At 36.7% G+C, this 12,331-nt stretch overlaps 2 protein-coding genes across 2 annotated transcripts in view; both read right to left on the bottom strand.

The window, feature by feature from the left end:
- Nucleotides 1–12,331, bottom strand: part of LOC125315459 (putative disease resistance protein At3g14460) — a 707,586-nt gene that overhangs the window by 23,452 nt on the left and 671,803 nt on the right. The window lies entirely within an intron of this gene.
- Nucleotides 3,348–3,963, bottom strand: LOC115734346 (self-incompatibility protein S1-like). Its single transcript, XM_030665083.2, has one exon. It carries the CDS (start codon nt 3,850–3,852, stop codon nt 3,433–3,435), a length of 420 nt encoding a protein of 139 aa, XP_030520943.1. The 5' UTR covers nt 3,853–3,963; the 3' UTR covers nt 3,348–3,432.

The raw sequence follows: 12,331 nt of genomic DNA, 5'->3' as shown, positions 1-12,331 counted from the left end.
GAAGTTACATAACAGATTGTTTAACGGCCAAAAAACATTAAAAAAGAAATACATATGGTATTAAATGAATGGTTCTAATGAACAATGTATGATTTGGTCCTATTTCTAGACAACCAGTCAACATATCTCTTGAGAGTAGTTACCTCATTCCCACCACCTCATTTAATGATTAAATATCACCACTTTTTATTACCAACCATCACTTCTCTTCATGTCAACAATCACTTCTTGTCATATACAACAATCACATCTTTTCATGATAACAAACTATTTCAAACTTTGATGGCTTCTGTATCGAAGGATCGAATAGAGCCTCTTACGCTTCCGTTGTCCGAGGTACATCGGGAGTAATAGCGGTGAGTGCGATGAGCTCAAGTCTAGCAACATCGGCTCTTGACGAGGAAACCCTAGCTTTGTTGACAACTCTCTCTCTCTCTGTCTCTCTCTCTCTCTCTCTCTCTCTCTCTCTCTCTCTCTCTCTCTCTCTCTCTCTCTCTCTCTCTCTCAAAGACTTGAAGAGTGAAGCAATTGAGGTAGAGTCGGATAGATTAGTTCTTGTTAAAGCTGTGAATACTCTAAGGCTACGTATGGTCATTCGGATTTCTAGTCGGGATATAATAAGATAGGATAAAATAAGAAATTCAAGAATTTTTTCATATTCCATTTACTGTTTGGTGACCTATAGTTTTAAAGATAGATAAGCAGAGGTAAGACACGGTCGAGATCGACTCTATTTTGCTAAAATATTAGGATGTTTCATAAATTATTCAATGATGAGTTCTGATGAGTGAGTTATTATTGAACGGAGGTTTGTACTATCTGAATTTAGGTACAACATCGATGAAGCAGCCCGTTAGAATTGAGGGTCTTGATTTGGATTCGAATCCTTTAAGAAGAATGACCATTGGGCGTTGTTCGTTGTCTTGTTAAGTGAGAAAACAGGTGCTTAACAATCTAATTATTCGGCCTCTTTTCACAAGTAGAAGATGTACTCATGTAAATCGTCCAAGAGAGCTACCTTAAAAATTAACGATCAACCTCGAGTTATTCATAACTTATCGAGACCCCTTTTGAATGTTGGACGGGTTCAAACGGTTAAAGAACGAGAGACGTGTTCTCATATCACGCCAAACAATCGATTAAAGAACAAGGTCGCGGAGATACCCGATTTTGCGACCGGAGACATAGCCCCGTGTTGTCGAAAAGGTGACTACACTTCACGGTTTCCACCGCCGGAGAGGTGGCCTCCAGCCATAGGGGCGGCCCGGCGCCGTGGAGGTGCGGCCTAGCATGGCGGAGAGGCTACCCAACAAGGAGGAGAAACGGTGGCTGTAGAAAAATCTGGTTCTCGGCTCTCTTGAGAAATCCTATCATGATCTATTTCACCTCCTCTCCTAAGAGATTTTTATCTGGACTGTATCCCCCTTTATCTTATCCAGGATAGCTACCAAACACAAAATAAGACAAATATCCTATCCTGGACCAAACACAACCTAGTAGGTGTTCATTGGGAAGGCCAGGCGCTCATTCTAGAAGCTCGCTGAATAATGGGCCATTGGAAACACTTTTCTTTGGCCCATTGTCAAGGGAGTGCAATAATGTGGCAGATAGGCTGGACTAAATAGTATTCCTTTGAATTGTGTCACCCATCCCCATCAACCCTTTTGGGATCTACTTCGTCTTGATATCTCGGTAGCGGGCTATGATATTTAAGTACTTTTGAATCCAATAAAATATATTTCGACCAAAAAAAAAACCTCTCATAGTTGGCTCACATTTAACAAATAACGTATTAAAATCCCAAACCTCATGTTGTGCTCATATTTGACAAACGAGCAATATCTAACAAATAATCTACGAAAGTTTATGAATATCCCCTTAAATGTGATCTATCTTTGCAGCATGTTAATCATTTGCAAACAAATCTTTTCCTCAAGGCTAAGCTGAGCGGGGCACTATAAATGTATATCGCTAATTTCTTATTTTACTTTATTTTTGTACTTAATGTGTTTAGAGGGTCTCCTAACGAATAAACTAGGGGACTACGTACATATTTCGATTGAAGAAATTTGAGCATCCTGACTTGTGCATCATCAAGGCCTAAATTCATAATTTCTTTGTAATAGAGATGTTTCACAATAGAGATGTTTCATCAAGGGCCAAATTTGATCGTGCCTGGTCTCCTGTGGATTTCTTTCTGCAGTCCATGTGTATTTGGAGACAATAGATACAATCAAAACCAAGAAATTCTGCCGCGGCTTGTGATTTATTTCTTTCCAGAATGTAGATCCTCTATGATATCATTTTGACCTGCTTTTCTTTGTGTGCTTTGCTCAAGAACGCTCATCGTTGTAACTTGTTGGCATTAGGAAGTGGCAGGGAGAGTGGGGGGACTCCTCGCGAAGTCGTGCTTGGAGAAAGGAATCGCAAAGGTAGCCTTCAACCAGGGTGGATATCCTTGTTAGCGTTATCCTAACGTGGGTTTATATTAATTGAAATTGTAATTACCGTTTTACGTGATTAATTTACCGTTTACGGGGTTGGTCTAATAAGTTAAGATGTAAAGATTATTAACTAGTCTAATATAGGTCTGGCATTGTGTGGGCCGAGTTGAGCCCGGTCCGTGATGAGAGGGCCTGGCTGAAAACTTTATAAATAGAGCTCAAATCCTTCTTCTAGCCCTAACGAACTCATAACAACCTTACATATGGAACGCATATGGATTGACATCGTTGAGGGGCTATCCCATTAAGCCATGGATATAAAGGGTCATAGAGGAGAAGGTTTTGAGCTTTGGATTATTGTGATTCCGCCTAAAGTAACGATGGATTCCAACCGCATCAAGAATGACGGATTCCAAATCGGATGCACAAATTCTTTTAAACCATTACTGTGTTTCTAGAATTTAGCTATATAGATCCTGGTATTGCCGACATAAGGTTTATAGCGGCTTATAATCCCTACCATGACACCTAGAAGCTCTCACCGAAGCAGCCCGAGAACATGGTCTTCAATTTTGAATTCTGATTGCTAGTTTTGTTCATTCGGATTGTCTTTTCTCTTTCAAGAGGACTCTTGATTCAAATGCGAGTGCATCAGTTTATGTATTGGATTTGCTCTCTTTTCAGCTCAATGCAAATGAGATACGGCAATGACTTCTGTACCTTCTGTCAAACAGAGTGAAGTAGATTTAAACTGAAGTCTTTTGGTGTGGTCTGTGAATGACGACAGCTTGCCTTTCTGTGAGATCACTGTGTAATAGCTCTACGGATGGATCGAAAAATAACATCCTGGTGACATTCTGAATTCAAAAGTTCTTTCAATGGAAGAACTTGTCAACTTGGCAATGTTCTTTCAAAGGAAGAAGAAGCATTACATATGATGTTGGGACATTCAGACAATTCTATGTGAAATGAAATATCCAAACTGAGTTCAAATCTTGTCAACTTGGCCACTGGTAAATGTACTCCAAAACCCAGTTTGCCCATTCAAGCCATACATTCCCTCCTCAGAGACAAGCCACAAGCACTGCGTTTCGCATCGAGCCCAGTCTCTAGCGTGCGAATACGCATCAAAATGGTAATCCTGCAAATTTTCCCATCCCATGTCACAGTAATACAGAGTGGTGCCCCACACATTCGCATTGAAATCCCACCCGAATTCATCTCCATCTGCAACAGTCCGCTCACCCAGATCGTCGTCTTTGGACTGGCAATGGAGGGTCATGTTCTTGCCGCTCCCCAGCCGGTTCTTGACGCTGATGTGAACCTCTGCAAAAATGAGGGCGAAGAAGCTTCCTGTTAGGAGGAGGAAGACGATTCTGCCACTCTTGAATTTGGTTGAGGCATCCATGTCTCCTGAATGTTTCAGTTTCTTTTAGGGCCAACCAGAATTGTGTCAACTTCTTCTTTATGTACACAAAACATGAAGATTATTTACTATACTTAGTTTATTTCACCTTATCTTGTTTGCCTTGCTGTCACGTGGGATAAAAGAGTCGTCTCAATTTTAGGCGGACGGGGCGGGTTATCCTTGATGTTAACGTTGCAGTGAGGCTGTATTCTGGGTCATTTTAGTTTAGTTTAACGATCGAACCAAAGATATATCATCCACACGTTAGGACTTTGACATTAGGGTAGGAGTTGAACAGGGAAGTCCAAAAACAGAGCTTTCTTGATTTTACAACTTAACGTTGTCATGGCAGAGTCCCTGAAGTTTGCTCCGCCAATATGCCACCCACGATGCCGTACACGACAGTGCCTTAATGCGATTAGCTGCGTCCCCGACCAATGGACAACCTGCGTATGATACGCGACTTCGATTGAGTACTGAATTCTAGTATCATTCAGATTTCAATGATTTGAGATTTCATTTCGTGACGGTTAATTTGGAATTCATGTAGTGTTTTGTACCTGAATGGACCCTCTTATGCCTGAGTCGGTATACGGATAAGGAAGGAGAGAAAGTAAATCTAGTGCTCAACTTTTTGAGAGCACAAAGAAGATACCCGAGTTCAAGAAATTAATGTTTACATCGGTCTAGATTTCTACTCAACGAGTGACCGTAACGGGCGATGGCGCTTCATGACTCAAGTGATGATCTATCTTAACAGGTGGTGATGAATGGATGATCGAATATATGATGCGTTGTTAGATACCTACTAAACCGGATATATGACGCGTGTTATCTGATTAATGGATGATCGAATCCATCAGTATCATACTATCATCACAATTGCATTGAGCATTAGCTAGTCAGGGGCAGATAGTAACTTGTACATCATGGACTTCCTTAATAGGAATTTACAAATGCATAATGCAGTTTCTTTAAGGAAGCATAGGTATGAAGCAAGATTTTTTCTGTCTGAAAAGAATGAGAATCAAATTCAAGATGTGAACAATAATAGATATGACCAGAGATTTTGTGTTTGACAAACCAAACAAACCATCATAGGAGACTCACAAGATTATTTTAATGTAGTTATTTAGTGGGAGAAAGAAACATACCATGATTAAGACTCAACCAAGATAAATTGAGTAGAGATAGGAGCAATTACATGGACGTATAGGGAAAATTATATTGAAATTTCGCGCAAATATTTTTATTAGTAAAATTGAAAATTTTATTACTCATTTGACATTCGTACAATAGACTTAGGAGAATGATCAAATAATTTTCCCTATTGTATATGTGTGCGGGTAAAGCTTACGCGAGGTTGAGCCACTTTGCAGATCTTACGCAAGAATTTGAATTTCACGGCCACTATAGGAGATCTCTCATCCTGGCAAATCTTTAGCTTTATGTATATCATGGTAATAAATCTCCATTTGATGAACAAGAAAGAATCGAGTCATGCATATTTTGGTGATAAAATCCTAGCATATCTCTAATTTTTTTTGCATGTTTTACCGATAAATCTCCAATCGATGTATGTTTTGTAATAAAATTCTAGTAATTCAAATTTCATGATCACTTTAGAAGATCTCTAACTCTTGTGCATATTTTGGCAATAAAAGTCTGACATATGTACTCCAAATGAAAATAATCATACATGGATTTATAGATTCTATTTTGTATGACTGACCAAAGACTATGGCAGGTAATATTCTATTTTCTTCTCAAATACTCTTTTTCTGAATTAAAGTCGTATTAGATGATATTTCTTATCATTAAAATGAGAACAAAATCCTGCAGGGAAATTTCCTTACAAGGTAATCCTTGTCGCTATCAATAAGGCTAATTGTGTCGGACCAAAACTAAAGGCTCATTGTATAATACCCTAATTAACTGTAACATGAAATTAATGATATTAGATTATACGTTCTGCATCGATGGTTTATTACAAGGTGATTCTTTTCACAATCAATAAGGCTCATTGTATAATATTACAATAACTATTGAACGATTAAATATTACCATCACAAAAAACTCCAAACTGGTACATACGTAACAAACTTACTCTAAACCATTTTTTTAACACCAAAAAGCCCAAACTAGCACATTTATGACAAAGTCATCCTAAATTATTTTTTGACAACCTAGAACCTCCAACTAGTACACTTGTGATAAATTTAGTCTACGCTAGTTTTCATTTAATTTTACTGTGATATTTTAAGTTTGGTGACATGTGACAGTTGACGAGTGTATCGGCTTGAGATTTTTACCCATGTTTGTCACAATTGTATCGATTTGGAGTTTTTTGTGGTATTAACCCAATTTAATGAAAACTATATTTGTCACAGTTGTACCAGTTTATGATTTTTGATAGTCTAAACTTGTCACGGGGTACTAGTTTGAGGTTTTTTGTGGTATTTATCCAAAATTAAATGAACAAATTCACATCCCTTATGGCTATTGAATTAGGACTAAGATAAAGTTCCACATTAAGATATTTCATTCCTACAAAATGTTTAGCTTTAGAAATTCGTGTTACCTGATTTATCTTATTTCAAAAATAAATATGTAAATGTACTTGTTTCTTCAGTAGATAGTAGAATGTCTAGTAAATTCTTTGTGATGATGAACTCTCAAATTTGAAAACTAAATTTCCTACACCAAGTTCGTGATATATTGGTGGTAAAAGGTTTTCATATTTAATTTTGAAGAAACATGGTTGCGAATTTTTCTAAGTATTGTTAGGTCAACTTTTAGTGTAAAAAAGTACTTTTTTTTTTTGGGGTCAAAAGTGAAAAAAGGTGCTTACATATGTACTTTTTAATGAATGACATTTCTGTTTGAAGTGAATCCTATAACCAAGTTACTCCACATATCGGTCATCTGACGGGGAGTGTCAAATATATTTTTAACTAGTGATGGACCTAGTACAAGTCCATATTCATATTACTTCACCATGGTATGCTGTAAAATCATCTAGAAACTTTGTCGCATATATAGCATCAATTCATTAGCTTAATATACATAACACATAACCTATATCCTATTTATTTTATCAATTTGCCACTTATTAGAGCGAGCAAATATATTATAATTAATTCCAAAAAAATTTGGATTTGGTACCGATTAATCGAATTTTTTGAAAGATGAAACTTCAATTGATTTTTTGAAAAAGCACAAATTATATTCTTCAATCCGTGCGATACACGAGCAACTCTCTAGTGTGTGTATGTGTACACACGCAAAACTGAGTCAAGCTCGCATGAGGTTAAGCCGTGGACATACTCACGTGTGAGCTTTACCCAATTATCTGTGTTTCATGGTTACTATAACAAATATTTAATCCAAAAAACTCTTTAACTCCACATTTCTAATTCCTATTTCATTTATTTCTAGTCGTTATATTTTCAAATATATTTTTGCATAATTCTCTAACATAATAGAGTACTTGCATATTGTGGAAATAAAAATATGTAAAAGCAACTGTCGATATATAAATAGATTAAAACATTTAAAAGTAACTGTCGATATATAAATATATCTATTTGACATACCCATTTACAATATGTTTACAAATAATTGTTTATTTCGAGATTGTAAGATTTTAACAATGTAGGGAAACCTATCTTATAGTTGGCTCACATTAACCAGATAACGTACTAAATTCTCAATCTCATATTGTGCTCATATTTGAAGAATAAACTATATCTAAAAAATAATGTAGGAAAGTTGTCGCTAATACCTTTAATGGCAACAAGAAAAACCTGTAGTGGTCGCCAACGAATGGATCATGTCTAAACCATGATACGAATATCCTCTATATGCGATCTACAAATGTATATCTCTAATTTCTTATTTTACTTAACTTTTGTACTAGCTTGTTTAGGGGGTCTCCTAAGGAATAAACTAGGGGACTATGTATACATTTTGGAGGAAATTACCAAAAAGTCATAAATTTATTGCATCTGTACCAATTCAATCATAAACCTTTTTTTAATTTATCAATTGAGTCATTTCAACCAATTCTAGCTGGAAATCGTTGACATAGACACTGATCATCCTCCGTGGTACGTTAGCACTAACGTAGATAATTTTTATAATTCTTTTTAAAATTTAATATTTTTAATATTTTTTCCTCTTTGTGTTTTTTTTTTCATTTTATTGCGCCGGTGTGAGTCGCCGGTGACCCTATAGCGGTGAAGGCCGGCAAAGCCATTGTGGCCTCCATGGCCGCGAGCAACCTTGCTCGATCTAGGGAAGGGCCACCTCGCCCGAGCCTAGAGGGGCGGTGAAGGCCCTCTCCCAAGTTTGGCGAGGGCCTTCGCACCCATGCACAAGGTCGTGATAGCCTTACCCGGGGTTCTTTGCAACCCCACTGGTTATGGACGGGGACCCGATGGCCTCCGCAGCCTCAAAGGAAAAAAATGCAAACAAAAAAGTAAAAGATTGTAGAAAATAAAAACTTAAAAAATTAAAAAAATTGTCCAAGTTAGTGTCGGCTATGTCAACTAGGATGACCGGCAACCATGTCATTGATTCGGACCAAAATTAGCCAGAATGACTCAATTGGTAAATTGTCAAAAGGTTTATGACTAAATTGATCAAAGTGAAAGATTTATGATTGAATTAACACAAGTACAATAAATTTAGAATTTTTTGTTGTTGTTGGTAATTTCCCTATATTTTGATTTAAGAAATATGATCATCCTAGCTTGCGCATCATCAAGGGCGAAATTCATAATTTTTTCATGATAGAGATGGGTGATCATGACGAATTGATGAAAAAAGCAATTTGATTCCACTATAAAATGGATCTATCTTGTATTTATTATTTTGTACATGGCGTTTATAGAGAAAATTCCAAATAATAGCTTCAAGTACTATCGTTTTCTCAAATAATAACTTGAAGTGAACATTATTTCAAATAAAAGTCCAAAGTGCTATCATTGTCTCAAATAAAAGCCTGAAGTGATCTTGTTCCAAATAATGGCCTGAAGTGGTTTCATGACCGTCTCAAACAAGGGCATGACCTTCAAGGTGGTCAAGGGCATTTTCATCATTTATTTTTTTTCCTTTTTTGTTTTTTCTTTCCTTTTTCGGACACCGATGATGCCCTCAAAGGGCTACTTTAGCTGGATCTCACAAGGGTAGCCCTCGGGCGAGGTCGAGCTTGGGCGAGGAGAGGCCATCCCTCGCTAGAGGTGAGGATCACCTCGCCCAATCTGGCGAGGCTGGCCCTCGCCCAACCCTCTTTGGGCGATCGGCCACCGGCGAAGAGGAGAGAAAAAACAGAAAAAGGAAAAAAATGTAAATTTTGAAAATGCCCTTAACCAAACTGAAAGTTAGGCCCTTATTTAAAGTTGTCATGGCTATTTCACTCTTTATTTAAAATAATATTCATTTTATACTCTTATTTGAGATAATATCTATTTCGGGCTCTTATTTGATAAAACGATGACATTTTAGATTCTTATTTGAAATTTCCCCCAACATATGATATCCTTGTCAAGTGGTTATTTGGAAATTATACCTTCCTATTTGGGGTCGTTGATTTGACATGTCCAATCGAGTACCCGTCTCCCCGCAGAAAATTCCACGATCATTCCCATTTCCGTAGCCTACTATTGCTTCTCTTCGCTGTTAACAAAAATAATTTGTTTGAAAAATCTATAAAATAATTAGGTATTATCGGGTGCATTGATCCGAGTCTCTTATCATCCAATCATCTTTCATTAATCGAAGTCAATGAATCTCCGACCAAAAAAAGTCAACGAATTTGAGCAATCCTGAATCTATTTTTGTTTCCATTATTATTTATGTTTCATCTTAAATCATCAAGTGACTAATGTCAACGCTATTATATCACAATTGATATGGGTGATGCAAATTGGTATAGTTTTGGAATTGAAAGGAGTTGACTCGTATATATAATAACCAAGATCAATTATCAAATTTGTAATGAAAAGGATTGAAGAACCTGGTTGGATCTTTGGTTAAGATTCTTGTTTTTGGATAAGATCATATGAAGCTTATCGTAGTGCTCTTATCATAATAAAGCCCGGCACAGATAATAGTATCGTTGAGGCACGCACTACCCAAATTGTTAGGGAAATTTTATCACATGTTCTTGAGTTACATGTCTATGTAATACGACGGCTAGACACTTTATTTGTAAGGTGAATTTCACACAAGTTGTTATTGCAATTTAATCACATGTTCTTAAGCTACATGTCTATGTAATAGACGGCTAGACGCTTTATTTGTAAGTTGAATCTCACACAAATTGTTATTGCAATTAATCACATGTTTTTAATCTACAATACGATGGCTAGACACTTAATTTTTAAGTTAATTTTTCTCGTACGATAATGGCGACTTAATCACATGGTTTTAAGTTAAATGCCTACGTAGTACAACGGCTCCACACTTAATTGGAAGTTGTGTGGGGGACAACATAATTTAACTCTCAGCCGACACAACTTGATGTGTTTTGGTTATCTTTTTTCCCGATCAAAGCTAGACTAGCAGTGACAATTATATGTTACCTCCTAGGTCTAGCAGTAAAAAACTAAGATATATGTAAATATCGATCGAGAAAGCCCATCTTAGAGGTAACCCAGATGTGGAATCGTGTGCACTTGTTGGTGAATGGTACTCGAACCAACGCCGCGCGCTTAATATGCACGCACAAAGTTGGATTCTTAACCTTTCAAGCTAATTCGAAGGGGGTTAATTTATTATTGAGAAGATAATCACCGTGATAAAAATAATATTCGGATGATTGACCAAAATATAAGTACAAAACGAACTCTTGTTGTACCTTCTTTCCGGCCTTCACGTAAGACAGGATGTCGATATTTAGGTTTCCGTAGAAAGTGAATACAACATAAGAGCCTCAGCAGAGATAACCTAAAATAATTCTTCTCTTCTTCTTTTTCTTTTTTCGTAAATGGTGGCTTCATGTCATAAAAGAAATCTCACATAATTGATGACACTTAAGCTACGTGGCTAGATCGATATTATCTGAGAATTTTTTGTACATCTGAATCTGATACAATGCAAGTCAAAACTTGAATTGGTCAACTCTTTGTAGTTATAGGCAGCCATGAACCCACGGGCCTCACTTACCAAATTATTAGGATTTAATTACATGGGAAATACTACATTGACTATCTTGTATGATTGATATCGATTCGAGTAATCTATTTCATTTGATTTTTTTCGACCGAATCTTTTCTTGATTAGAAATTCTTAATCAAAGTTGCTTACCTTATCCTTTCTCTCTAATTTGATAGATTGAGCCATGTAATGAATCTCATATGATACTCACGTTATTTAATATCTGTAATTTTGTACGGCCCATCAACTTGGCCTGATTACACATGATAACCTACTTTAGACAATTCCTCCAAAATATTAAGTAACATAAGTCCACTCGTTCACTTGTTTAGAAGGGTGGACAATAAGCCAAGTACTTTTCCCACTCCACAAGATAAGAGGGGAAAAGTCAAAAAGGGTCATGTCAATAACAGCATGTTAAACATAAATAATGCGTCTTTGACCCCTTAAGACCAGACAGAACAATTATTCACATGAAAACCTTTATTTCATCATTAATATCCAAAACCCTAAATCAGATATCAAATAGTAATTTGTCTCCCAATCAAGATACAAATCTCGAATGCAAAACCCTAAATCAGATATCAACTCTCTCCCAAACTTGCCCTGCATTTTGAATGGCACCAACTTGGGAAGGCACATATGAACACCAACCTCAGATTATACGACCTTTCAAGAATAATTAGGGGGTTGAAATTAAATAGAAGAACGAACCTTCCGATGCACCATCAAATGCACATAAGAAATTGAGTTGTTTCCGTGTAGTTTAATCAATCATTGGATGCGAAAAATGGCAGGAAAAAGAAGTTTGACATTTCTCTTTCCATCACTTGTCGAGAAAATCTAAAAACTAATCGGGCGATTGCGACGTCGCCATTTTCGGGCGTTGATGAAGGCAATGATACTCATTATCCTAATTGTTAGAGAAGAAAATAAAGTACACCACAAGTATAAAAACCTCAGGTTATCTACAGGTGTCTCATCCATCGCATAATATATACGGTATTCCTCAAATAATATACATGATAGAATAGATTAAGTATCCAACATGGAAAAATGAAAAAGAAAACCTGTTTCATTTAAAATTCGGGACATGGTTTTGGCTAAAGTCTGATTGAGGAGAGAAAAGTTCAAAGCAATTTGTACAGCTGATGGCAGAGAGAAAGAGAAGTTCCAACAGCAATTTCTGGTGATGGATAAGGATTGTTTGTTCTTGCAATAAATGTAACATGCATCCTTATTCTGAATGTTTTGATCATCTTCCACACCCTGCGTCACAAGAAAATAATAAGGTTGTCACGGCCTTGCGAGTGGTGCA

The sequence above is a fragment of the Rhodamnia argentea genome, chromosome 6 (genome assembly GCF_020921035.1).
Source record: "Rhodamnia argentea isolate NSW1041297 chromosome 6, ASM2092103v1, whole genome shotgun sequence".
Taxonomy (NCBI): Eukaryota; Viridiplantae; Streptophyta; class Magnoliopsida; order Myrtales; family Myrtaceae; genus Rhodamnia; species Rhodamnia argentea.
The sequence above is the reverse complement of the archived record's forward strand: the minus strand, read 5'-3'. Positions and strand labels throughout refer to the sequence as shown.